Source organism: Nomia melanderi, chromosome 12 (assembly GCF_051020985.1).
Source record: "Nomia melanderi isolate GNS246 chromosome 12, iyNomMela1, whole genome shotgun sequence".
NCBI lineage: Eukaryota > Metazoa > Arthropoda > Insecta > Hymenoptera > Halictidae > Nomia > Nomia melanderi.
This window is the reverse complement of record NC_135010.1, coordinates 5,502,681-5,528,053: the sequence shown is the minus strand read 5'-3', so window position 1 is coordinate 5,528,053 and position 25,373 is coordinate 5,502,681. Positions and strand designations below refer to the sequence as shown.

Below are 25,373 nucleotides of genomic sequence, written 5' to 3'. Positions count from 1 at the left end.
TAATCGATAGGAAATATATCGAATTGGATAAAACTCCCGCCGAAAGTACCAATCGTACCTGCCATTGAATCCTTAAATAAGTGGTTTTGTGAATATTTTGCCTCAATATAATATTTTGTCTTGTAATCTATCATTTATAATAATTTATAGTACTGAGTTTTAACGATTTATTGTTGATAATCATGAGTGATACACAGTGTAAGTAGTTATAAAACAATTTTTTATATTTATAAATTTCTTCCAAAAAATTGTTTGACCATTCCATAATATCTATATTATAGAATAATATATAAGATTTAAACATTTTACTTATTACTTACTATACATTCTTGCGAATAATGTTTCTTGTTACTTTTTCTTTTACTTGTAGTATTAATTTTGAACATTTGAATATAATTTCATAAATCAACCAAGAATTCATAATACACTTGTTTATAAATGTTTGTGATATATACTATTAATAAAATTATCTAGCATCCTCAGCAGGTAGAACTAAACGTCAGAAGGTTGATAAAACTGGAAGACTGTCAGCCTTACAAAAATTGAAACAATTAAAAGGTAGTAAACATAAATATGAGGTTGATGATTTGGAGAATGTGTATGAAGAAGTTGATGAGAAAGAATATAATCAAACTGTATTACGAAGACAAAATGATGATTGGATCATTGATGATGGTAATAATTTTAGTTAATGCATAAGAGTTTAAATAATTCAGAAATGATACAAGAAAATTGTTGTACATTAAAGGGGAAAGCGGTTATGTGGAAGATGGTAGAGAAATTTTCGACGATGATTTGGATGATAAAAGTATTCAAGAAGCAAGGAAACAAAAACTTTCTGGTCCAAAGAAAAGTAAAATAGATGATAAAAAGAGAGGGTCAATTCAAAATATGTTAATGAAAATGCCTTCTAAAAAGAAAACTGATGTTAAACTCGATGATGACAATATTTTAGGAGACTTAATGTGTGAATTGCAAAAGAATGATACACCAAAAAAGTCAGAACCAAGAACTGTTCGAAACAAATTTTGTACTACTTCTGGAACTAATAAGAAGTAATTAATTGTTTTTTAGTATATGTGCCGTCTATAATAATAATAATAATAATAATAATAATAATAATAATATACAGTGGTATCTCGACTTACAAACTTAATTCATTCTAGTCCAAAATTCATATCTTAAAAAATTTGTATCTCGAAACTTAGTATTTCATTATTTATATCATAACTATCTATACAAGATTATTACTGTTATAATAATTCCAGAAGTACTTGTGCAGAACGGGACCAAGGATTCACTTCTGTCCATAAAAAACTGCAGTGTGACAATGGTAATGAAGATTTAACAATATGTGATACACCCAAGAAAACACATATAAATACACAAATTGAATCAATTTGTCGATTAGAAAATAGTAGTAGTCAAGATATTTTTGATGATGAAGATGATGTTCAATCACAAGTGGCATCTAGAATATCTGAAGCAGAGTTGAAAGATAATGTTAAAGAAAAAAGTAATAGTCAAATAATTGAAGAAGGAAGTGAAGATCTTAGTCAATTTGTTGGTGATGTGAGCAATTAAATTATTTAATATTTTACTCTTCAAAATTAATTACAGATTTTATAGTCATTATCTTTATTACAGTTTTGCAGCACAAATTTCGAGAACGAATCTACAAATCACGTTGAAAAATCAGTACCACCCGTTAATACGGAGAATGAAAACTGTAAATCAATTTTTCAAATAAAGGACCAAGATATTGAAACGTTTGAGTCAGAAGATTTTAATAAAGTCTTAGATACTGAATTTTCAATGCAAACACAAAATGTTCAAGTATCAGTAGATACTACAGAGTTACCTTTACCACTTACAACTAATGCAAATAAAGAAGAGGTATTCAGATTTTATTGGTGGGACGCATACGAAGATCCATACAAACAACCCGGAGTTGTATATTTATTTGGAAAAGTTTTTGTACCATCTATAAAGACATATTGCTCTTGCTGTTTAACGGTGAAAAATATTCCACGAAGAATTTATCTTCTTCCTAGAGTGCATGTGTGTACAAATATTTATTGAAGTATATGTTTTAATATTGAATATATTATTGTTACAAGTATAAATTTTAGATAAAGTCATCTAAAGATAGTAAGGAAGAACCCAAACTAAACTCAATGGAAGATGTGTATAATGAATTTAATCAATTTGCAAATAAATCAGGAATTAAAGAATTTCGTTGTAGTACGGTGACAAAACACTATGCTTTTGAACAAGAAGGTATACCATCAGTGTCTGAATATTTAGAAGTGAAATATTCAGCACATTATCCGGCTATACCTTCTGACTATACTGGACCATCAATAGAACGTGTTTTCGGGGTGACAGTAAATCCTTTAGAACTACTTGTAATAGAAAGAAATATTAAAGGTCCATGTTGGTTAGATGTCAAGTGCCCACTGCCAACTGGTGTGCAGACTAGTTGGTGTAAAATAAAGGTATAATAATTTAATTTATAAAAATAATTTATCTTTAAGCTAAATTTAAACTATTAATAAGTTGTTTAATTAAACAGGCAAACTGTATGAAAATGGAAAATATAATTGTTTGTTCTGAGCCTCAAGCTTTACCACCATTGGTGATAATGACTTTAAATGTACGGACATCTTTAAATTCTAAATCACAACAAAATGAGGTGGTCATGGTTGCAATATTAATACATCATAAATTCCACGTTGATAAGGAACCTCCTAAACCGCCATTTCAGGAACATATTTGTTGTATGTTAATTCACATTATTCGAAATTGAATAATGTCTTCGATGTTCAATGTAATATTTCTTTATTGTAGTAATTACGCATCCACGCGATACTCCTTGGCCGAGACAAGTACGAGAAATGCTTTCAAATATTTCATACACTAAAGTAATGAAATTTGATACTGAAGTAGATTTACTCGAACAACTGTTAAAAATAGTGAATGCGGCAGATCCGGATTTGTTGATTGGATATGATTGCGGCTTCCAATTCGATATATTAATGCACAGAATGTTCACTTTAAAAGTTTCAAACTGGAGTAGACTCGGAAGATTAAGACGTTCCATGCCTCCCCTTATTAGAGTATTGTATATTATATTATTTACCTAAAACTTTGAACTTCAATATTAAAATCGCAGCTTTCATAAAATGAAATTATTCAATTACAATTATATCATATTTTTATATTTTTAAAATAATTTGATATATTCTCAAGTGTACTGTTCGCTTCTTAATATGTATTATATTAAATATGTTTTAGGGGAAAATAATTTTAAATCAAGTACTAGCTGGTCGTCCAATGTGTGATATACAAGTTTCAGCTAAAGAATTAAATCTCAAAGTTAGAAGTTACGATCTCCAATCTCTCTGCGCAGCAGTAAATATTATATAAATATTCATGGAATATAATGTAAAAAGGTTATATGCTTATTAGAAATATAAGTAAGTTATATTTACTACCATAGGTATTGAAGAAAAAGGAGACAGAATGCAAGGAAATAAAGCCTGGGGAATGCGCGTCATTTTACGGTGCATTAAATAAAATAGATAATTTAATTAAAATAACGCTAACAGAAGCATTGTATATTCTTTCTATTGTACTTGAACTTAATGTTCTTCCACTTGCACTACAAATTACATGCATTGCTGGTATGTATGCAGATAATTAAATATATAAAGTTTAGATATATTTCTTCAATGAAACATGTATATTCTCTTTTACAGGGAATATTATATCAAGAACATTGACAGCAGGTCGAGCAGAAAGAAATGAATATTTATTAATGCATGCTTTTCATATAAAGAATTATATAACACCAGATAAAAGAATTACAAAGAAAGGGAAAAATGCTGAAAATAATGGTATGAATATTTAATGTGTTAAATTTTCTTTCATTTTTAAATAACATTGGATTGTATTTAGAAAATACTGGGAAAAAGAAGGCAGCTTATGCTGGAGGTTTGGTTCTCGAGCCAAAAAAAGGATTTTACGATAAGCTAATTTTATTGATGGACTTTAATTCTTTGTACCCTAGTATAATCCAAGAATACAATTTATGTTTTACTACTGTACCTGGTGCTGCATATGCGGATAGCGGGGTAAGTATATTTATTATCATTAATAAAGCGTTCAATTTCGCTATAAATAAATGCATTTTTAGGATTTAGCTATACCCGAATCAAATTTAGAGCCTGGCGTGATACCGACAGAAATTCGCAAATTAGTTGAGAGTAGAGTAGAAGTGAAAAAATTAATGAAATCAACAAATATTTCACCCGAATTAAAAATGCAGTATAACATTAGGCAGTTAGCTTTGAAACTGACTGCTAACTCCATGTATGGTTGTTTAGGTGCAACCCATTGTAGATTTTACGCTAAAGGACTTGCTGCTCTAGTGACAGGTAAAATATAAAGTAAATTTGTATAATCGTATTATGATATATATGTATAAAATATAAAAAATGTTATAGCTAAGGGTCGAGAAATTTTACAACATACGAAAAGTCTTGTTGAAAAATTGAATTATGAAGTTATATATGGAGATACTGACTCTATTATGATAAATACTAATTTAATAGAGTACGAAGAGGTTTTTTCTGTTGGAAAAAAGGTAACTATTAAGTCTTTGTTGTAAATATCTGTATTTAACAACTGGATACATCTAAAAATAAAATAACTTTTTAGATCAAACAAGAAGTGAATAAATTATACAAGCGCGTAGAATTAGATATCGACGGCGTGTTTCGCTATTTATTACTATTACAGAAGAAAAAGTATGCAGCGGTTACAATGACAAAATTACCTAATGGGCAAATAGATTTAACCCAAGAACATAAAGGCTTGGACATCGTGAGAAGAGATTGGTGTCAGTTAGCTTGTGATGTTGGAAAGTCAGTAAAAAATTTATATTTTATATTGCAGAAACTTTTTCAAGTAGTTACTTAATGTTTATTGTTGTTGTTATTGTTATTAATATTTTTTAGAAAAATTTTGGATCAGTTACTTTCTGATCAATCGAATGAGAACCGGTTGGAACAAATTTTCTGTATGTTGCAAAATGTTGCAAAAAGTGTTCGCGAAAATCAAGTTTCTCTGTCATCGTTAGTCATTACGAAACAGTTATCGAAAAATCCAAATGAATATCCAGATGCTAAACAAGCTCATGTGCAAGTAGCTTTGAGACTAAATAAGGAAGGCGGTAGAATGTGGAAAGTTGGAGACACTGTTCCATATATTATATGCGATGTTTGTATTAATTAGTATCGTTAAAGTCATAGTTACATTTATGATACGTAAACGATTTTACTATGTATTAGGATGGAACGTCGAAGTCTGCAACTGAAAGAGCATACCACATCGACGAATACAAAAAGAGCGATTCTTTGAAAATAGATGTTAATTATTATTTGTTAAGTCAAGTATTTCCAATTGCATTGAGAATTTGTGAACCGATCGAAGGAATCGATGATGTATTATTAGCTGAGAATTTAGGTACACTTCTCTTCTCGTTCTTTAGGATAAATAATCACTTGAGAATTATAAACAACACGTTTCTCAAATAGGTTTGGAAAATGTATATAAATCTAAAAGAGTGATACACGAAGAAGACAACAACGACATACCACTATTAGTAAATGATGATAGATTCAGGTTTTGTCTTCCTTTAAAATTTAATTGTAGTGATGAAAAATGTCAATCTGAAATCGTACTCAAAAATATCATAGTCGAAACAGTAAGTAGCTACATAAATTAAATAACTTTTTTAATTGTTTTCATGTTCATTGAAACAAATTATTTTATAGCCTGCTGGTAAACAATTATCACTTGCTCTGTGTTCAAATTCAGAATGTACAGTAAAACCGTGGACATATGCAAACGCTATACAAAATGCAATGACACTTGCTGTACGAGAAGCAGTTTCGGAATATTACGATGGTTGGTTAGAATGCGAAAATCCACTGTGCGGTGAAAGAACACAAATACTTCCATTAGGATTCCACAGAAAGTATCCAACCTGCAGAAAATGTGGGGATGCTGATTTGCATAGAGTAGTAAGTTCAAATTAGATTTATTCGTATTTCTAAGTACGCTAAAAGGTATAATATCGTCTTACAGTTTTCAGAAACAAAACTTTATAATCAAATGTGTTTTTACCTTCATTTATTCGATGTGAGTCAATCAAAGTACAAAAGTATGCATTTAAAATTTTTCTGCATAACAAACATCTCAAGTGAAAAAGAAAATAAAAAGTTTAATATATTTTCAGATTTGTTATCTCAATATCCACATGGCATGAGAGCAGCATATGATTCTTTAAAAGAAGCAATGGAGAAGATATTGAGTCGGAATGCATTTTCTGTTGTATGTTTGGATACAATATTTTCAGGTTTCAATTCACAATATAAGCCAACAGATTTTAATACAGGTGCCTTAGACATATCTGATGGATCAAGCGATGAAATTTGGTAAGTTCTATAAGTGTTATATATAACATGAAGTTCTTTCTAAATATTTCTTTGAAGTTTGAGCTATTAAAAGAAAAAAATGAAAAGTTAAAATAGATACTCATATGTGGTCAATGTTTTTACAATGAATGTTTGTAGAATAAATTTATGTTAGGAATTTATTATACATGTGTAAAATAAAGAAAAGAAAAATGTGTAATGTTTATCATTTTTCAGAAATATTTGTTACGTATATACGAGAATATCTACAAACTTGATGAATTTGTACTATGAAACTTATGCAGCGTTATTGGTTTACAATTCAAATTTTACACTGTTAACACAGTTTGTATTATAATGTTAATAACATGTAATGTCTACAATTTCATAAAATATAAGAGGTTCAACGAGATGCTTTCTATCATGCATATGCATTGTGTCAGTTTTAAAATCGTTAGTTTTCACTTATTTTAAAATGATACGGAGCTACTCCGAATATGTACTTTATTCCAATATTTGTACACATAAGAGGGAGTACTTGAAACTAATTTATTTTTGTATATTTGTATGAAAAATAAATAATGTAATAAGTTAAATTCATGGTTTATTATATTTTCAACAAATATAAATTTTTAAAATTTTCTATCTGCATTTGTAACCATATACGAAAGTATATGTGCTAAAACTATATGCACCTGTCCAGCATGTCATCTATGTTAAACATTCATTATGTTTTAAAAGGCGGTAAACCAAACATTTCAGGCTTAAATTCTTCAAGACTGTTTATTATTAATGTTGGATTTTTGATATAATGTTTTGGTAGTAGTGGATCTGGAACCATGACAACTTGCATGCCAGCATTGAGTGCTGCTTCTACTCCATTTGGAGCATCCTCAAATACAAGACACTAAAAATATAACGTACAGATTGAATTTCATTATACAATCATCTTGAGGAAGGTTACAAATTAATATATTCGTCCCATAAGTTCGTGCCATTTATTTTTCTGCCATATAAAATAATATTTTATTAAATATCAGATTTTTAGAATTTCACGACCTGTCGCTCTCAAGTACATTCTACTAACTAAACTGAAGCAGTTCATACTTGTATCGCTCAATGATTACAAATGTAACGTGAGAAGTATTAACACATTGTGGTGCGAATTTATGAGACAACTTATAATATGTAATATAATATAAAATATAATCTGACAAACCTTTGATGGCTCAGGGTTATCAGAGAAACGTTTAGCAGCTATTAGAAAAATGTCTGGTGCTGGTTTACCATTGACAACTTCAGGATCAGAACTTCCAAGAACTTTATGATCAAATAAATTGAATATTTCTGTCCACCTTTGAGTTTTCAATTCAAAATTCTCTTTATTGGAACTTGTTGCTAATGCAATTGGAATCTTATTTTCCTTTAAGTGTCTCAAAAGTCGTTCAGCACCTAATTATGAATCATGTATAGAAAATGAAATTTAGCACTTTCTATCAAAGGAGTTTTTTTTTGTTATGCTTATTTTGTAATTATTATACAAAATTACACATGCAACTTATTCGCATATAATTTGGTTGGAAGATTCTCCAAGATTCTACATTGGGATATAGTTATTACCTGGCATTAGATTTGCAGTAGGAAATAATTCTTGATACAATTGAAGTAACTCAGCTCCAAATTCTTCCACTGTCAATGGTATAGACAACATTTCGAGTACTGCTTGAGCAGAAGCGTTAGTTTTCATGCCCATGATCTTTCCTTTATGCTCCCATGTAAATTCCTTGCCATAACGATTTGTGATGTGATTAAAAGCTTTCGAGTATAGTAACTCCGTATCTATTAAGTTTTTGATAAAAGATTATTTATACTATTAATATAATAGATAAAATCTATTTAATTTATTCATTTAAAAATTAAGATTTATAAATCGTATGTTAATCAGAAACTTCCCCAAAAGATTAAAAGTGAAGCACATGCAAACTCACACATGATAAGTGCTTTTTTACCCCCTTCATTGACTGTAGAATCCACTCATACAGATGTGTAGGGTACTTTAATTTATACTCCTCATATTTCTTAATAATTGCCATTGAGGTTTTATTCATTACTATACGTGCATAGACAAAACAAAATTATTCGTATAACTAAATATAAACTTATCTACAGATTAATTCAAGGTGTAATGTCTCATAAAAATGTTAATAAAAAAGTTGATCTTGTGAAAGAAAAATAAATATTTTTTAAATAATCCTGCCTAACTACTGACGTTAAATTAGATTATTTTTTCAATTGTAATTAAATTATTTGACATTAGTTTGGAGCATATAGGTATGTACAATATGACTTTATACAATATCGACCAAATTACATTGCTTACCGAGCAACAGTCCATCCATATCAAAAATGCAATGTGTAACACTTTCTAATTTATTCTGCGACATTTTTTAATGTTATTTTGTTACTTTAACAATTATTAATGACTTGTGTTACTTTGTTCATATAAAATATTTTTATGTCTAGAGATTAGATTTCGACAATAGAAATTAACTGATAACCTCGTAACACTGAATTGTGGCGCCAATTATGCAATGTATAGTTAAATGATGTGCCTCCATTTGGTTGGCTTACACATTTATACACACTTTATATTGAAGATTGACCATACAAAACGCAAAAAAAATTGGCACCAATAACACAGCAGAACCCAAAATGTTCAAATTCAAAAATTTACAGTATTTCTATTCCTTTTACCACACGCAAGGTTCTTTATACCTTGTCTGTGCTTTTACAGACGGATTTCAAAATTCATTACACTTTAATTTTTCGATTTTAATATAGATATTATAAATAAATAGAATTTCTGTTCAATAAGCAGCAATGTTTATTATAATCGCTATCATATTTTATATTTTTGTACATATACAAAAGAAATTTATAAGATTTTTAAGTCATTGTGCATCAAGAATTTCTCACAGAGTAGCCTCATAGACGCGAAACTTTTACTGAAATTTTTTATATTGTATTCTCAAAATTGCTATTTTACAGACGAATTCAATTTTTTCCATTAACTACGTACTAGACAAAAGAGAAAGAGGAAACTCTATACCGAAGAATCAAAAATATTGTGTACCATGTGCACTTGTATCGTGGCGTTCTAAACTATTTTGAAAATTTTACATTTATGTGTCCTTTGTGGTATTTGTATAATCAATGACAGATATTAAATTTTTATATTCAAATTGAGGCAAATATAATATTGATAAACTCTTGATATTATCGAAGTAATATTTTTTTATTATTTCATCAATTTAATTTAAATGAAAATTTCATAGATAAATGTCTGTATCAATTTTTGTCCGTAACCTCTTCCTACTTCTTTTTCATTACTATGTTATGTCACTCTAGTGACAGAAATATTCGTTTACTAAGTGTTTTTAAATAATTAATCTACTTAAAACTAAGCATATAATAGTTAATAAGTATTTATAATGTCTGTTCTAACGAAATCGTTAAAATTGTCACAAAATTTTCATACTTTTAAATATATTCTAAAATGCCCAAGAAGAAACGAAAGTTTCTCATCGACCACTCAACCCTTTACAAGAAAAAAAACTGTACTAAAAGCGAGTCTAATTGGAATGACTGTCGGGGCTCTCACTGCGACAGGTTATTCTATTTATTCCAATATTGAGAAATCTAAAACGTATCATCTTGAAGGGACAAAACGGGAAATTCAAGTACTGGAAGCGAAACCACAAGTTCCAGTTTCAAGACAGGTTTGTCAACATTATTAATAATTATGTGTAATGTTTCAGTAACATGTACACAAATTATATACGAATATTAGCTACATATTATAACAATTTATTTTTATTTTAGATTATTTCACCCACAGACACAAGCGGATTGAAGTTAACCCTTTTTCAATATCAAACCTGCCCTTTTTGTTGTAAGGTAAGGTATCCATGTAAATTTGCTAAGTGGAAAATGAAAACTAAGGTGAAATGACTAATTTAAATAAAATCTTATTAAATATTGAGTTATACTTCCTTTTTCAGAATAAGAAAACACAATGATTATAATAAAATTAATAAAAGAAAAACATGTTTCAGGTCAGAGTGTTTTTGGATTATTTTGGTCTATCTTATGATGTTGTGGAAGTAGATCCAGTATTAAGAAAAGAAATATCATGGTCGTCTTACCGAAAAGTACCAATACTTTTAGCTAAAACCAATTCTGGTTTTCAACCATTAAATGACAGCTCAATGATTGTTTCATTAATTGCATCGCATTTAAAAGATAAATCGCAAAAAATTGATGAGTTAATACATTGGTATCCAAGTATAGCAATGCATGATGAACATGATAAACTCAAATACGATATTATGAACAAATATTTCTTGATGTATAACGAATCTTTGCCAAAAAATAAGAACTTCAATGATATTGTGTAAGTAGTGTTATGTAGTTTAATGTGGTAGCTTGACTTATGAACCAATGTATCTACATACAAACTTTTTTCATATTCCATTTTGACCTCTAGATATGAACTTAATTTCGAGAAATGAACTATGATGCTTTTATAATTCTGAGTTATAATATAATGGAAAACTTGGCGTCGAGATATAGACTTCAAACTGAAACGAATTAAGTTCGTAAGTCAAGGTACCACTGCATCACTAATTCAAGATTTAAAATTAAAATTAACATAGAAGCTATATATTAATTTCTGAAACTATGAAATTCTACATGTATTAAAGATAATTTCTAATAAAAAGTAAGCACGAAATAAAATTAAATGTATTTTTTCAGAGAAGAGCGTAAATGGAGGAAATGGGCAGATGAAAGCCTGGTTCATACCCTTTCACCAAATGTGTATAGGACTCTTGATGAAGCTTTTGATACCTTTAATTGGTTTTCTAAAGTAAGTATTCTGAAGTATACATATTTCTTTAACAAAGCTCTACAGATGAAAATAGGATTCTGGATGTGTATTCTTTAATGTTTTCTCTTACAGTACTTAATTATGCATTTATTAAATTATATGCTATGAATAAAATTTATTAAAACTAAACTGAAAAGTGATGAATTTTTGTTTATTAGGTTGGCAAATGGGAAGAATATTTTCCAGCTTGGGAAAGATTTATAATAATAAATATAGGCGCTACAGCTATGTGGATGATTTCAAAACGTTTGAAAAAAAGACATAATCTTAAGGATGATGTTCGGCAATCTCTTTATGACGATGTCAACAAATGGTTACATGCTATTAAAAATCGTGGTGGTAGATTCATGGGAGGAGAAAGACCTAACTTAGCCGATCTTGCTGTTTATGGAATTTTGAAAAGTATAGAAGGTTGTACAGCTTTCCACGATGTCATAGATAACACGAAACTTAATACATGGTACAGCGCTATGATGGAAGAAGTAGAGACACATTCTGGGAGCAAATACTTAATTGAATAGTGTAAATTTATTAATTATATTAATAAGTTCCTTGTGCAGTAATTTATATTAATTTCATTATTTTTATAAAGAATATTGCATTTAAATTAATTCAACAATCAAATATCGTTTTGTTGATGTGTTTCTTTGAAATCCAATTTTAAACGGAATAATTTTAAATAATTTATTATTATACTAAAAAAATATGTATTATGAAATTACATTTAGTATTTAATATGTACAATATATAGTTTTAATGTACATAAAATTAAGAAAATAAAATATAAATAAGAATATTACTGTGTATTGTAGTAAAAAATGGGTTAAAAAGATTTCATCATTATACTATTAGTAAGATTAACCCTTTCACAGCCGATTAATATAACGATTACTAGCAAAACGCATCTTTTTTAAAAATTAAAAGCAGTTCCAGATAATGCAAAAATTTGAAAAACAGTTGATTTTTTACTACTGACCGATTTGGCATTTTCCAAAGTGCATGTATAGCATATGGGTTCAGTGGTTAAAAGCTTAAATTTCACACAATTTTAAAGAGTTCCAAATCTTACAAGAAATTGTAATACATCTATTATTTATTAATTAAAGTACTATAGATATTATAAAAATTATTAAGTTTATTTAATTTACGCCGCACAAGGTATTTGACGATATGTCAACGAGAATCCTCTATTTTCCATATCTTCTAATTCATCTCCGTCAGTGACAACATATAATACAAACGGTTTTAAAGATGCTGAAATAATAAATCAATTAATTAATTACCGTATACAAATACTTTTCCTACAAAAAATCGCAACACTATACTTACATGTTTTTGTTGTAAAGCCATTTCCACAAAATCGATCTACCCCAATTGCCATACCACTTTGAGATGGATTAGGAATGATAACAAAATCAGTAGTACAATTTGTTCCTATTATTGCAGCATCTGCAGTACCTAATTAAGAATTAAGAATATCAGAATGCTGCTGTTAAGAAAAACAAAGTTAATTATGCATTATGTTACCTATTATAGGGAAGCCTAAGGAGCCTGTATCCCCAGAAACAGAAAATGAAGTTGTAGTAGTTTGTGACCATTCAATGGCACAATATCCTTGAGCCATTCTTACGCATACACCATAATTTGTGTTTGCTATTTGTCGTGTAGCAGCTCCAGGTGCTAAATTATTTACAATCAATGACTGAATAAGATTCCTTTGTATATATGTTATATGTTTAGATAGAAATTAAAAATATCAGTAATAGTACCTCTTGGATTTGGCGCTGTGCCGTAATTAAAACTTGTAACAGTATTTGAAGTGCTAGTGTAATATTGCAAACATCCATTTGGTGCTACAAAACAAAACATAAAATACATAAGAACCAATTATTAAAAACTGTATAGTATTTATGTACCTCTGGAAGTAGAGTCGCATGGTATTTGTTGAATTCTTATATTCCATCGACGTTCTGCACTATACTCAGCATTAGTGTCAATTGATATCATAATCGGTGTTGCACCATTAAAATCCATATAAACTGAAAATTTACACAATGCCTTTCTTACATTAAATAATTTGAAAACAATTATATTGGAAATGATAAATTTTATAATACTTGTAACTGAATATTTTTTATACTATTTCTTTTATTACCATGTTGATTTGCATTTTCTCCGCAAATACGAGGTACAGTCGTCGACGATCCCGAAACTAAAAGAAGATCATAATCACAGATGCCACTAATATTTGGGAAAGCAAGATTAAATTCCAAAAAATCCAAACGTAACTGAAATAAAAATGTTGATAATATAAATAAAGAATAAAATGAATAAATCAGATAAAAATTTATTTTAATAAATAAAATATTGTTATTATAACGTGTAAAAATCAATATTATTTTATCTCCTAACAAATAATTGTTTTACAAACACTTTTTTAAATACATACCTGACATATATTTGAATTACAACGTTGTACTGTTATTGTACATCGCCCTGTTCCATCATAAGTTGTTGGATATTCCGGATTTGTAAAGTATGTGTTATTTACATTTGTGGTAGATCCACATGTTTTTTGAACTGTAACAATTATTCATATACTAATTGGAAACAGTATTTAAAAATTAGTTAAAGATTTTGAAGATACAATCATCCCATTACTCACAGACACAGCAAATACCAAGTCCATTTGCACAACTACCAGATGCAGTTCCACCATACTCACGGCATTCTCTTCTAGTGAAGCAAGTACCATTTAAGTTGTTGCTAGCCAAGCATTGCGAATTTGCAAAACGAACAACACTGAACAGCGGGAAAACTGTTTAAAAATGCTTTGGATAATTTAAGAATCATAGGAAGTAAATGATAAAAACATATAAATTGTATGTTTTAATAAACTATAAAATAATAGTTGAATGTAACACTTGAATATTATACTATAAATTTTTGCATAAAAATTATAATAATACATTTTGTTAAAGAGTTGTGTGCTTGATAAAGTGCTCTCATGTTCAATATGATTAATCTGTGTTAATTATTTAGTTTTTATTATAAAAATCGGTATATTATTTGTATCATTTCTAGATTTTAATATTTCAAAGGTAACATCAGATATTTCTCGGCAAAAATTACTTACATCTTGCGCGTTCATTTAAATTTTGGATATCCACATTATCGTTATTCAAACGACATATGATCGAGTTTCCAAAGAGGAAAATCATTAGAAGTACTATACTCAACATCTTTCGGATTACAACTGGTTGAAACATACCCGATTCTTCCAAAGATTTCGTTTAACGGTACTGAAGAAATAAGAATCATTAGCACTTACAGAAAGACAAACATAACTGTATTGTCAATTTACCTGGTAGAGAACAACTAAAGTTTATAGAATTGTAAAACAGATTTATTATGTTTTATACGTTTTCAACTTTGTTTTATACTTTTTTGGTTGTATTTGTATCTAATATAATACTCTCTATATTAATCTCTAAAATTTGTTTAACACTGAAGTGAACTTGCCTTGCAATTTCTTCTGTTTATCCTTTTTTAATTTTGTATGAACTCTGCTGTGCAGGTTTTTTATTTTACCAAACTTATCTTACTTCCTTTACTTTCAATTTTACATTCGATCAAATTTTATTGTTTATTTTCCTTCTATTTTCTAAGTATTGCAATCAATTTATCATTTCTTCAGAATATTTTATTCCTCCTACTCTTTCCATACTAAGCGAGTAGTAATATAGTTTATGCATCTTAAATTACTTTTATTAAATAAAAATATTATAAATAAAGAAAATAAAAAATTGTTATTAAAAATAATTCAATTAAAGTAATTGTGAATTTACAAAATCTTTAAACTTTTTACACTTTTTATATGTATACAGTTTCTACTAATATTTTACCTCGTGTTATAATTTTTCACTTAATATATACTCATTTTGTATAAAATTCTGTTACACTTTGATTATATACAGCATACATAATAGAATAATTCTAATCAGAAAATTTATTTGCTGTTCTGCAGAATGGGCAATGTCCATATCGCAACAAAGCTAGTTCATAATCATCTAAATGAAACAGCTGAAAAAAACAAGAGTTAATTAGAGATAAAATATTCTTATTATTTATGAATAATTAAAATATTAAATAATTATATGTTAATTTTATACCTTCAGACAAAATTTACAAAACGTAATTTGTAAATCAGGTAATAGATTTTTAAAATAACGCGTTTTAAATGGATTTGGCCACTTAATGATTAATACGGTGCATGGGTCCATACTCTTCAAAACATTTCTTCCGACAATTATAGTAGAAGTACTTGATTTTTCCTACAGTATCAAGTTATAATTAGAAATAACATATTGCATATATATGTGTGACTCCAATGAAAAAAAAATATATTATATAGATAGTATATTTATATATAATAATACCTCATATTTCATTAAACGAGCAGTAAACAAATCTATTTCAGAACTAATGGTGAGCTGATCTTTATCTGTCATATTCTCAGATGACGGTAATGACTCGTTTATTAATTTTTCTGCTTCTTCATCTGGAATATCTTCCTCTAATTCAAATTCAACTAACGGTAAAATCTCTAAAATCATATATTATGTGAAAATACTCTAGGATAAATATGTAATGTTTTTCGAATAATTTAGCATTGGTATCTTCCTTATTAAGTTATACTCTTTGAAAATTAAATATAACATACCAAACATCACAAAAGAATATTGAAATTTTATTTTGCATTGTACGCATTGTCCCTGAGTGTCCACCGATAATAAAGGATTAAAAGTTGAACACTTGTAACACAGAGGCAAAAGTTCTTCAGGATCCCTATAAGGAGAAGCTCTGGCCAGTAAATTTGAAGTTTCTAATTGACAAAGTTGACTAGCGGGAATTTTTGTTTTGCGCAGTTTTTCAAGTAACTGCATTGTCAATTTGTTTGCACCAAGCAAAGAAGCTTGCTTTAATAGTGTATACATAATAGTAAACTTTGAGATTCCTTCAACTTGAATATTCTGAGTTTTTGTCAATAAAAAACGTGAAATATTGAAAAGTGCTTCAGGCATTAATGACGTAAATGGCTCTTCCTAAAAATGTGAAGTATTATAAACAAGTTCCTATCGTAATGTGGTTTAACGATACTTTTAAAACTTATATTATTAAACTAATAAATAGTTTAAGTTTTTACTTACAACATATTTATGAATCTCATGATAAGCATAATAAACATCAGCCTTTTCATAATACTGTAAAAACAGTCTTTGTAGTTCATCTGTGCTTTTGTTAAGATTTAAACTAATTTGAGAAAGAAGCCAATAAAAGTACGAAGCGTCACGAAAACGTTTTTCAGCAACTGCATTTTTTGCTAGCATTGTTAAGACCATTATAGACTCTTCAGATTGTCCAGCTATTTGAAATGCTAAAAAAATATGTCAAAGTTTGTACTTTTAATGTAATGTCGTATTAACTTAAGAAAATCTAATTTGTTCGTCTCTGTTTTTACATTTTGAGGGTACAAAATTAAAAATAAATTATTTTACGTCATACTTTAAATTATAAATTTAAAAACATTGTTCTGGAAAATAACTCCATTTACCTTCTTGTGCTTCGGAAAAATGACCTGTTTCTGCTAACCATCTAGCATATGGCCCATATATTCTTCCTTTCAATTTTGGATTTCTCTCAGCCAGTTCAAAAGCTTCTGGCCATGCTTGAGCATCCACTAAGACATCCGCCACATCAGGATCATCACCCAAACGACTGAAAATTTCCGCAGCACCATGCGTTGCACCCAATTTCTTTAACTTCTTAGCAATTATAGTCAGATTATCTCTATCTGATTTATCAAGTTGTCTACCAACTTTAATTAACATATCAATCCAACCATACTCCGCGATTATGTTAATAGCACGATCCACATCTCCTGCTGATAAAAATGTTTCTGCCGCGGCGCGTGGTTCTCCAAGACTTTTTGCCCATTCTGCTCTTTTGCGGAGTAATATTGTACGATCCTTAACATAGTATCAGAACAAATTTTTTATTTTTAAATCATTTATCAATAGCAATTATAGTAAAATAATTATACTTTTTAATTACATTTTTGTAATACGTTATGTATACTAATCAAATATATCTTAACGATTATAAATTATTTAAAAAATGTAAATTTCACTAACCTGGCTGTTTCCACTAACAACAAATTCTTGTGCAATATCAAACATACGTAAATCAGAGTACATAGTTAATGCATATTGTTGTAAACCAGCTTTTTGATAGAGTTTCGCAGCCTCCTTCAGTTTGCCCATAGCAGCTGCAGCAGTTGCCATGCATGCTTCTCTCCCCCATTCACCAGATTTGAGTTTTTCTTCCACTTCTGATACAATTTCTATATACCTCAAGTTTTTAACTCTAGCAAACGCAGAATATGCTATATTTAATTCTAGATTTTCCAAAGCAGAGGTACCCAAAGCAAACCAGTCTGAATCTGCTACGCCAAGACAAGCTATGTTATAAGCATGAGAGAAAAGACCAATATCTAAATACTGATACATAAATAACGACAAAGGCACCTGTCCATAAAAAATATTTAAAATATTAATACAGAATTTTTATATTTCTAGAATTTTTAAATATTGAAATCTGACCTCCACTGTAACAATGCAAGATCCATTTAAGCAGTAAACCTTTGATCCATTGTGACCCACAACATATCCAGAAAACTTTTGTCTGTATTCCGTAAAATTTCCTACTTTAATTACTAAATATTCTTCACTTGTAAAACACATTATATCTTCAAAACTACTGTTAAAAGCTACACTGTTTACATCTTGAAAATCTTGAAGTTTTTCTTCTGCGTACAAATCAAATACGTAAAGAACTCCTTGGTCACTAACAACTGCAAGTTTTTCTTTCAGTGAACTGATATCAAGGCATCTTACAGAGCCATTGATTTTTGTTAAATGTGCTGGGAAAGGATTGTCTAAATATATTTTTACTATATAACCAGTATTTAAACCTAGAACGGAAAATTATATTTTTAATAAAACTTAATAATAATACCCACATGTACATACATAATATAAGAACTATTTACTTAAAAAATAAGGAGAGAAGAAAATATATGCTATATGCTTCTGTTTTTTGATCTATATAGTACGAACCTACAATTAAACATTCTTGTCCTATTGGACCGCCAACAACTTTTATGTAAGTAACAAATGCATCGAGTATCCACTCTCTTTCTACTGTTCCACCAAAAGATAAACTCTGTAATCTTCTTTCTGTACATAATATCAAGTTGTTTGTTGTAACAACTAATAAGTTACAGTTCAGTGCTTGATTTAACTTTTCACGTATTCGGTAATGCATTCCATCATTAGTGTTTGATGGTTCATAAATTATTACACGTTCAGATAACTGAACTGCTAGCCTATTTTTATATACTGCTATACGCGAAACCTAAAATCATTTATAAATATCGTTTAAAGAAAAACAGTACTTTTCAATTAATTATTTTACTTACTAGATCTTTACATTTAATTCTAACTTTCTGACCAGTAATTAAATTTTGTATTATTACATCAGTCATATTTTCTCTATATGCATATCTATCTCCATATAATCCATGTACAATATTCCATGATAGCTGTAAATATGTTATTGTTCCATCTTGACAACCTAATGCCTGAATAGGAAAGTAAAAAAGAAGAATAAAATTACAAATATAATAATAAAATAAAATAAAAGAAATATAATGCAAATTTTTACAATATGCGTAGAAGTTGGATTCGTAGCACAGCACCAGACCCAAGAAGAAAAGGTACCGCCAATATTGATTAATTGTATTCCATCATACGTCATCAATATACATTGTTTATTACTTCCCGCAATCAAAATATATTGACCATCTGCAAAATTGCACATTTTAAGAGGAATGAAGTTTAATAATCTGTCTTTACTGACAGATATTCCTGCAGTTGAGTAAAATGATATGGTTCCATTCCATTCAGCTATGCAGAGAACATCAACAGAATTTTCCCTATAAATAACATAGGAATTTAATGATAAACAGGCTGTGTACCAATTTTCATAGAAAAGCAAAACATAATAAAATAATACTACATTACCATTGACGATTCCATAATAAACTCCATATAGGAACTCCATTTTGTCTGTCAATACGTGTTTGTTCTTCTCCGTTCTAAAATTTTGATACAGTGAAACGTATTAATGATAAAACTTTATTTAAATAATTAGACATAATAATTAGACATTATAAAACAAACATAAACAATATAATATTCTAATAAACACATTGGAATAACAATTAGGAAATTACAGATGTGATAATGTATTAAAATATGAAAAAAATGTAACAAACTTTATTTCTAATTGAGACATAGCCAGTAGCCAATCCAATGGCTAAATATTGACCGTCGCTTGTCCAAGCACAACAATTTACTCGACCCCTCGATTTATGTTTTATTACTGCTTTTTGTTCTGATGACCAGAAAGCGATATCGGATAATGAACAACTCAAAAGTTGATGCGAAACTGGATTAAATTGCATGGCTTGAACAGCTTCATTGTGACTGAAAAAAATTATTTGCAATTATACTTATAAGCAAAAAACCAATTTTATTAATTTTATTTATATATTATTTGAAAAAATATAATTTACGAATATTTAAGTATGCCTTCCAATCTGGATGTCCAAATGATAACACTTTTATCTGCTCCTCCAGACGCAAACTTTTTACCATCCCTTGCATAACATACACAATAAACTATATCTTTATGTCCTATAAAAATTGCATGTAAATGTAGTTTATAACATTTTCATATTATTAAACTCTTATAAATTCACTTACCTTTTAATGGTTGAATTAAAGCACCTTCATTTGTTTCATATACAAGAACTTGCTGTCCAGCAGCAACAACTAATTGTGTTCCATCAGGATTAAAACATAAGTCATATATACTAAAACATTCGTATGTGTAAGTATATATTTGTTTTTATTATAAACAATAGAAGATAAATTAAAAAGACTTTTCATCAAAATAGAAGAAAAAGAAAGATACAAAAAAAATTTGATATTTTTAAAATTAGTATCAAAACGGTATCATCTAAATTATTTAATTATTTTTTGAAATTACTACCATTCTGATTTTTCTTGAACTTTGTCAACCCACGTTGGTATAGCCTTCATTGCTTATTTTTCTACAGCGAAATAATTTTCTAATATAATTTCAACACATCAGTGACATTATTTTCGTTTGTATGTTTGTTTGTATGGTTTCCACGGAAACGATTAAGATGGCGGCATGAACTGAAAACATCGTATCATGTTTGTCCAACTTTATATTAAATTTATGAAAGAAAAAATAAAAAGAATCAATAATTATAAATACAGTTTTATGTAGTATAATACACTATACTATATGAAAGAGTAAGAAATAGTATTACTCATATGTATACAAGCCACAAGCATTAGAATATTTTTTAATTTCGTATTTTTTTTTTTTACATATTTTGATTTTATTATGAAAGATATAATATTTTCTATAATGGCATTTAAAACTGTATAAAATATTTAGAATTAATGATACGGAAAAATAAATAATATAAAAAGTTTATTACTTTTAACATAAGAATTATGATATATTATTTTGTTTTACAAATAGGGTATTTCTTTGTATCTTGAATTCACATTATAATTATACAATATGTAAAAAATAATAAATATGAATGTTCATCTATAATAAGTATACAAATTATAATTACAGTGACTGTAAATACTCTATAGGATATTAAAATTTTGTTTAATATTTAATGTAATAATTGTATAGAATGTTTCACAATTTTGTGTATCTTTGAAGGGTAAAAAGTATGCTTATGTTTTCTATATAATTTGAATTTTACTACTGCTCCACTAAAACAAGTACTCCTATCTCTCAATTTATGCGACATTTTTCATGTCATTTTTTTTGTTAAGCTATTTGAAATAAATATGTATTTTTAAAACTTACATGTATTAGTTTTTATTTTCAATATTTTTTTTTGTACTGACAAACTTTATTTACATGATTTTCATTTACGTAAAACGAATCTATGTTGAATAGATACTTCGCATAAATTGAGGGATGAGTGTATCATTAAACCTAATAACTTTCTTCCAATAAGAAACACTCATCTATTTAATATTATGAGAGCCGATAATAATACATGAAATTGTAATGATTAGTTTTCTTGTAATGAAAAATAATTTATACATATTATGCATGCATTATACTATTTGAACACAAGATATTCCAGAACAAAAGCCAAATGGGAAGCATCGTAGAAACTGTTACATTGTAAAACCAGTTTCCATATATCATTGAGTCCATAATACTGAATACATATGCTTGCTTCGTGGCACGGTACCCACGAAACAAAATTGAAAGAAATGGATCTGTAGCGAAGTTTATGTATGTATAGCATATTATGAGAAGACTCGAGATCACAAATGGATGTAGAAGTACCCAAAAAAATGAAAGTAAACTGCGACATCTGAAACAAAATCATAGCATAAAAGTGTTCTTTTGAGACAGATTATAACTTGAAGTATAAAATGTAATTTTGTATAATGTAACAATTTTATTCATGAAAAAGTAGTAAGAAAGTTATTTTACAAATACACTTACTTGCTATTGGATTTTTGCTTTGGTGTAACTGGTAAAATCACAGGTACATAAACTACAGCCACAATAAGGGCTAAAGAAAAATTGTGCATAGCTACGCACATTAATACAGTAGCTAATTCTACTGATGCAATTACACAAATTAAAGCTGCATTTTTATATTTCATTTGCCTAGAAATAAATAAGGCTTAACAATAGAAATGTTAATAAACAAAACCATTAATAAAATAACATTGCAATTAACATTCTAATTACCTTTTAGGATAAAGTGGCCACATTAAAGTTAACATAGTTATTGCTGTAAAACCAAAATATATAGAATCTTCTGTACGAAGATTCCATGTCTTTCTACCAATATATGTTAATACGCCTGGTGATGAAGCAATTATTACTCCAAAAATATGCGCCCATAATATTTCGGAAGTTATAATTCCAATATCAAATCCATCTTTCTATAAAATATATTACGTTAGCAGTCTCTTTTTAATTTATAAATATTTTAATATACAAAAATTATTATATAAATATTATAAAAAATAATATAACAAGCTACGTTTAATCATATATAATATGTTCTTTTTATTTGAGAACCCCAAAATATTTATGTACGAATGACACAACAAAATGTTTTTTTGAAAAAGAAGTTTGTAAGGTATAGCGAGACATATGTAACGATGATGCGTGTTTGGTCTGATATCAACTTTGAAGTATGTCTGTAAAGACCATGTTAAAATATTTAAATGTAATCAATGTAAGTACTTACTTGTCCCATTATAACTTTTATTTAAAATATTTTTTTATATTATTTATATTTTCCAAGATATTTTGGTAATCTTAGATAAATAAGACATGTACATATCTCCATATTTAATTTTCAGTAAATAATATATTCATTATTTGTATAAGATAAACGTAATGAAAATAACAAACCTTTAAATGTTTGGTAATAGTAGTAGTAGCACTCTTCTTATTCTCTATAGGAGGGGACACTTGAAGCCTTTGCCATATGGAAAATGCTTTTATAAACACTCCAGCAATAATTAAAACTAAGGATCGTATATACAGACCTAAAATGAAAAAATGAAACATTTTTCTAAAAAGGAAATTATTTAAAAATTTATTTTTCATATCTACTTAGATACAAAACTCTACTTACCAATAGAAATATATGTATCAGTGGATGGAAGTAAATAGAAAAAGTAAGACTGATGAAAACGTTCTAATAAATTATTTAGCGACCGAATTATACTTTCTACTATACGACCAACTTGATAAAAATTTTCATCGGAGTTCTGTTGTTCTGGTTTCTCGAAACCTTCCAAAGTAATTGCTTCAATTCCAAACCTTTGGTAGTATTATCATTCAATAAAAAGTATTCAAGAACATTAAATTACATTACAATATTATACAAGCATTATGCACTTATAATAAGAAATATAGTAAGAAATATTATTTCTGTCAATACCTGTGGAATAGTCCATGATTACCAGTTGGAATCCCAGTAGCTTGCGTACCTATCATTGCGAGAAGGGTATTAAAATGATAACACCAGTTTTTAAATTTGTTTTTGTATTTAACATCAAAACGTTTTTGAAACGAATGTCTGATTCCTCCTTTAGCAATCATATTCTGTGCTAGATTAAAAAGATCCAAATTGGGTAGGCGTCCATTCAATCCTTCTACCTGCATGAATTTAGTAATAACAGTATGTACTCGATAAAACATTTAAATGAGAGAATTGAATAAATGTATAATATACCTTAACATCAATGGATGAAATTTTCATAGAATGTAATTCTAAATTAATAGCAGCTTGTATGGAACCAGCACGACCAGCAAGGTCTCCTGGTATAAGTACACCTTCATTACCACTTGTTACTCCATGATATGCATCTAACCAAGCTTGTATGCCTAATTGTTCATGTTCTGTTATTAAAAATATAATATCCTTTGCCCAATACTTCTGTTCTAAAATGATAAGGAAGTTATTATCCTGTATATTATCCATTATTATCCTATTTATTTTGTAACATTAAAGTTACTTACTTCTACAAAATTTGGCAAATGCAAGAAGGAGAGCAATAGAGGGAGCAGTGTCTAAATAAATGCTATTTACTGGTCTAAAAGGTACACTAACTATAATTGCTTCTGTACTTGCTGCTCTTGGAGCTCTTATAATTCCATATATATTTTGTCCTGTAAACTACAGACAAATTTTATTTAACTTATTTTTATTAGTCATTTTTAACTAACTACATTTAATTAATATATTTATATATAAATATATTTCTAATGATGTAAAGAAATTAAATGATTCTTAAACATGATTAATAGAAAAATTTATTTTATATTTACTTTTTGTTCTTGAAATGGATTTATTAATGAGAAATTGTGTACGTAGACATCCAACTGAAGCTGATTTAATTTAGCTGCCAGCCAAGCATATGGCATTGTATCAGGATAACGTTTCATTTCATGAATCAATTCGCGATAATAATGTTTTGATGTTTGTTCCAAATTACTTTCTTTAGTAACTAATCCTGGTAACAATGCATTCTCTGAGAAATAAGTATCTGAAATTGTTAAACATACTTGTAAATATCATTTAAAGTTGTTAATTAATAAATTTTATACTTTAATGGAGGGAAAAGTACGATTACCATAAAATGTTGAAAAAATCATTTGTATTATGCGTGATTTTAACATAAATATGCGATTTATCTTTTTGTATATTACAATTGTAACAAAAGTATAATATTAAAATATGTACTTTATTCGAAAACTGCTAATTCTTTGATACTAATACATAGAAACATAACCTAACATTGTTGATTTAAACAATAATAATATAAAATAATACTTACTGTCATTAAATGTTGGTAAGGCAAGAAGTAACAACCAAATAATTCCACTGATATAAAAAAGAAAACAGAGCGGACGTTCCCATCTTAATAAAAATTTTATTATTTTTCCTGACCCTGCCCCTGGATCTGTCAACAAAGCCATTTCGAAACCTACACGTTCAAATCAGAATTTAACACTACTGAGGTCCGTCGCACTAACTACTTACACTTATTCATATATACACACGCACAAGCTTCTCACGGATGAAATTTTTTATTATTTCATCAATGTGTAATTAGTTAAACGCATATCATTATAAAGACAGTTACTACTTTAGTATTTATGATATATTCGCAAAAATAGTGTATAACATATATTATAATATCTACATACAAATT

At 28.2% G+C, this 25,373-nt stretch overlaps 6 protein-coding genes across 18 annotated transcripts; 2 read left to right on the top strand and 4 right to left on the bottom strand.

Moving 5' to 3' along the window:
- Positions 1–2: 2 nt before the first annotated feature.
- Positions 3–7,015, top strand: DNApol-alpha180 (DNA polymerase alpha catalytic subunit). 5 transcript variants are annotated; one of them, XM_031975272.2, is made up of 22 exons: positions 4–198; positions 475–675; positions 749–1,055; positions 1,269–1,572; positions 1,648–2,061; positions 2,133–2,498; positions 2,576–2,780; positions 2,851–3,119; positions 3,298–3,414; positions 3,503–3,686; positions 3,762–3,899; positions 3,961–4,136; positions 4,199–4,439; positions 4,509–4,648; positions 4,723–4,928; positions 5,022–5,283; positions 5,355–5,529; positions 5,601–5,770; positions 5,841–6,089; positions 6,154–6,229; positions 6,305–6,503; positions 6,720–7,015. In XM_031975272.2, coding segments are annotated over exons 1-22 (4,416 nt in total). In that variant the 5' UTR covers positions 4–182; the 3' UTR covers positions 6,721–7,015. The 5 variants fall into 5 exon arrangements, with proteins under 5 accessions (XP_031831131.1, XP_031831134.1, XP_031831135.1 ...); XM_031975271.2 differs by lacking the exon at positions 6,720–7,015 and having other exon boundaries at positions 3–198; positions 6,305–6,602; XM_031975274.2 differs by lacking the exon at positions 6,720–7,015 and having other exon boundaries at positions 3–198; positions 6,154–6,207; positions 6,305–6,483.
- Positions 7,016–7,069: 54 nt separating this feature from the next.
- Positions 7,070–9,147, bottom strand: LOC116426402 (pseudouridine-5'-phosphatase). 2 transcript variants are annotated; one of them, XM_031975284.2, is made up of 5 exons: positions 8,863–8,892; positions 8,471–8,592; positions 8,103–8,321; positions 7,702–7,934; positions 7,070–7,389 (listed from the first exon to the last, which is right to left on the bottom strand). In XM_031975284.2, exons 2-5 carry the CDS (start codon positions 8,472–8,474, stop codon positions 7,210–7,212), a joined length of 636 nt encoding a protein of 211 aa, XP_031831144.1. In that variant the 5' UTR covers positions 8,475–8,592; positions 8,863–8,892; the 3' UTR covers positions 7,070–7,209. The 2 variants fall into 2 exon arrangements, with proteins under 2 accessions (XP_031831144.1, XP_031831143.1); XM_031975283.2 differs by lacking the exon at positions 8,471–8,592 and having other exon boundaries at positions 8,863–9,147.
- A 303-nt stretch (positions 9,148–9,450) lies between these two features.
- On the top strand, positions 9,451–12,226 carry Su(P) (prostaglandin E synthase Su(P)). The gene is made up of 5 exons (XM_031975282.2): positions 9,451–10,261; positions 10,365–10,439; positions 10,598–10,935; positions 11,298–11,409; positions 11,589–12,226. Exons 1-5 carry the CDS (start codon positions 9,974–9,976, stop codon positions 11,949–11,951), a joined length of 1,176 nt encoding a protein of 391 aa, XP_031831142.2. The 5' UTR covers positions 9,451–9,973; the 3' UTR covers positions 11,952–12,226.
- Positions 12,227–12,574: 348 nt separating this feature from the next.
- On the bottom strand, positions 12,575–14,672 carry LOC116426404 (uncharacterized). The gene is made up of 9 exons (XM_076372793.1): positions 14,567–14,672; positions 14,096–14,248; positions 13,880–14,010; positions 13,586–13,718; positions 13,347–13,469; positions 13,200–13,283; positions 12,958–13,110; positions 12,760–12,888; positions 12,575–12,684 (listed from the first exon to the last, which is right to left on the bottom strand). Exons 1-9 carry the CDS (start codon positions 14,670–14,672, stop codon positions 12,575–12,577), a joined length of 1,122 nt encoding a protein of 373 aa, XP_076228908.1.
- Positions 14,105–20,897, bottom strand: Oseg1 (intraflagellar transport protein Oseg1). Of its 8 annotated transcripts, none has more exons than XR_012999828.1 (18): positions 20,608–20,897; positions 20,319–20,428; positions 20,129–20,249; positions 19,829–20,039; positions 19,575–19,648; positions 19,216–19,486; positions 18,971–19,132; positions 18,609–18,906; positions 18,093–18,463; positions 17,625–18,017; positions 17,045–17,459; positions 16,641–16,867; positions 16,154–16,535; positions 15,870–16,036; positions 15,603–15,764; positions 14,953–15,513; positions 14,567–14,732; positions 14,105–14,248 (listed from the first exon to the last, which is right to left on the bottom strand). XR_012999828.1 is itself a non-coding variant. In XM_076372715.1 (16 exons), the coding sequence occupies exons 1-16, from the start codon at positions 20,655–20,657 to the stop codon at positions 15,427–15,429; spliced, it is 3,501 nt and encodes a 1,166-aa protein (XP_076228830.1). In that variant the 5' UTR covers positions 20,658–20,897; the 3' UTR covers positions 14,319–15,426. The 8 variants fall into 8 exon arrangements, 1 of the variants encoding a protein (XP_076228830.1); XR_012999829.1 differs by having other exon boundaries at positions 14,567–15,194; positions 15,336–15,513; XR_012999830.1 differs by having other exon boundaries at positions 14,567–15,156; positions 15,336–15,513.
- Positions 20,898–21,074: 177 nt separating this feature from the next.
- On the bottom strand, positions 21,075–25,301 carry GAA1 (glycosylphosphatidylinositol anchor attachment 1). The gene is made up of 10 exons (XM_031974640.2): positions 24,996–25,301; positions 24,487–24,704; positions 24,178–24,334; positions 23,891–24,099; positions 23,597–23,814; positions 23,288–23,475; positions 23,062–23,198; positions 22,387–22,583; positions 22,135–22,302; positions 21,075–22,000 (listed from the first exon to the last, which is right to left on the bottom strand). The coding sequence occupies exons 1-10, from the start codon at positions 25,135–25,137 to the stop codon at positions 21,724–21,726; spliced, it is 1,911 nt and encodes a 636-aa protein (XP_031830500.1). The 5' UTR covers positions 25,138–25,301; the 3' UTR covers positions 21,075–21,723.
- Positions 25,302–25,373: the final 72 nt, after the last annotated feature.

Excerpts from the sequence above, each read along its gene's own strand:
- LOC116426402 (XM_031975283.2), bottom strand. The coding sequence starts at position 8,926 with ATGTCGCAGAATAAATTAGAAAGTGTTACACATTGCATTTTTGATATG. Across the intron at positions 8,322-8,862 it reads TATGGATGGACTGTTGCTCG|ATACGGAGTTACTATACTCG; the intron begins GTAAGCAATGTA and ends AAAACTTAATAG. Across the intron at positions 7,935-8,102 it reads TACTGCAAATCTAATGCCAG|GTGCTGAACGACTTTTGAGA; the intron begins GTAATAACTATA and ends ATTCATAATTAG.
- GAA1 (XM_031974640.2), bottom strand. The coding sequence starts at position 25,137 with ATGGCTTTGTTGACAGATCCAGGGGCAGGGTCAGGAAAAATAATAAAA. Across the intron at positions 24,335-24,486 it reads ATCCATTTCAAGAACAAAAA|TTTACAGGACAAAATATATA; the intron begins GTAAATATAAAA and ends ATTTGTCTGTAG. Across the intron at positions 23,476-23,596 it reads AATCATGGACTATTCCACAG|GTTTGGAATTGAAGCAATTA; the intron begins GTATTGACAGAA and ends ATACTACCAAAG.
- Oseg1 (XM_076372715.1), bottom strand. The coding sequence starts at position 20,657 with ATGAAGGCTATACCAACGTGGGTTGACAAAGTTCAAGAAAAATCAGAA. Across the intron at positions 19,487-19,574 it reads TTATTATGGAATCGTCAATG|GGAAAATTCTGTTGATGTTC; the intron begins GTAATGTAGTAT and ends TGTTATTTATAG. Across the intron at positions 16,868-17,044 it reads TTTTTCCGAAGCACAAGAAG|CATTTCAAATAGCTGGACAA; the intron begins GTAAATGGAGTT and ends ATATTTTTTTAG.
- DNApol-alpha180 (XM_031975271.2), top strand. Across the intron at positions 1,056-1,268 it reads ACTTCTGGAACTAATAAGAA|AAGTACTTGTGCAGAACGGG; the intron begins GTAATTAATTGT and ends TAATAATTCCAG. Across the intron at positions 4,649-4,722 it reads TTTTTTCTGTTGGAAAAAAG|ATCAAACAAGAAGTGAATAA; the intron begins GTAACTATTAAG and ends ATAACTTTTTAG.
- LOC116426404 (XM_076372793.1), bottom strand. The coding sequence starts at position 14,672 with ATGTTGAGTATAGTACTTCTAATGATTTTCCTCTTTGGAAACTCGATC. Across the intron at positions 14,011-14,095 it reads ACTTGGTATTTGCTGTGTCT|TTCAAAAAACATGTGGATCT; the intron begins GTGAGTAATGGG and ends TAATTGTTACAG. Across the intron at positions 13,284-13,346 it reads ATGCGACTCTACTTCCAGAG|CACCAAATGGATGTTTGCAA; the intron begins GTACATAAATAC and ends TTTGTTTTGTAG.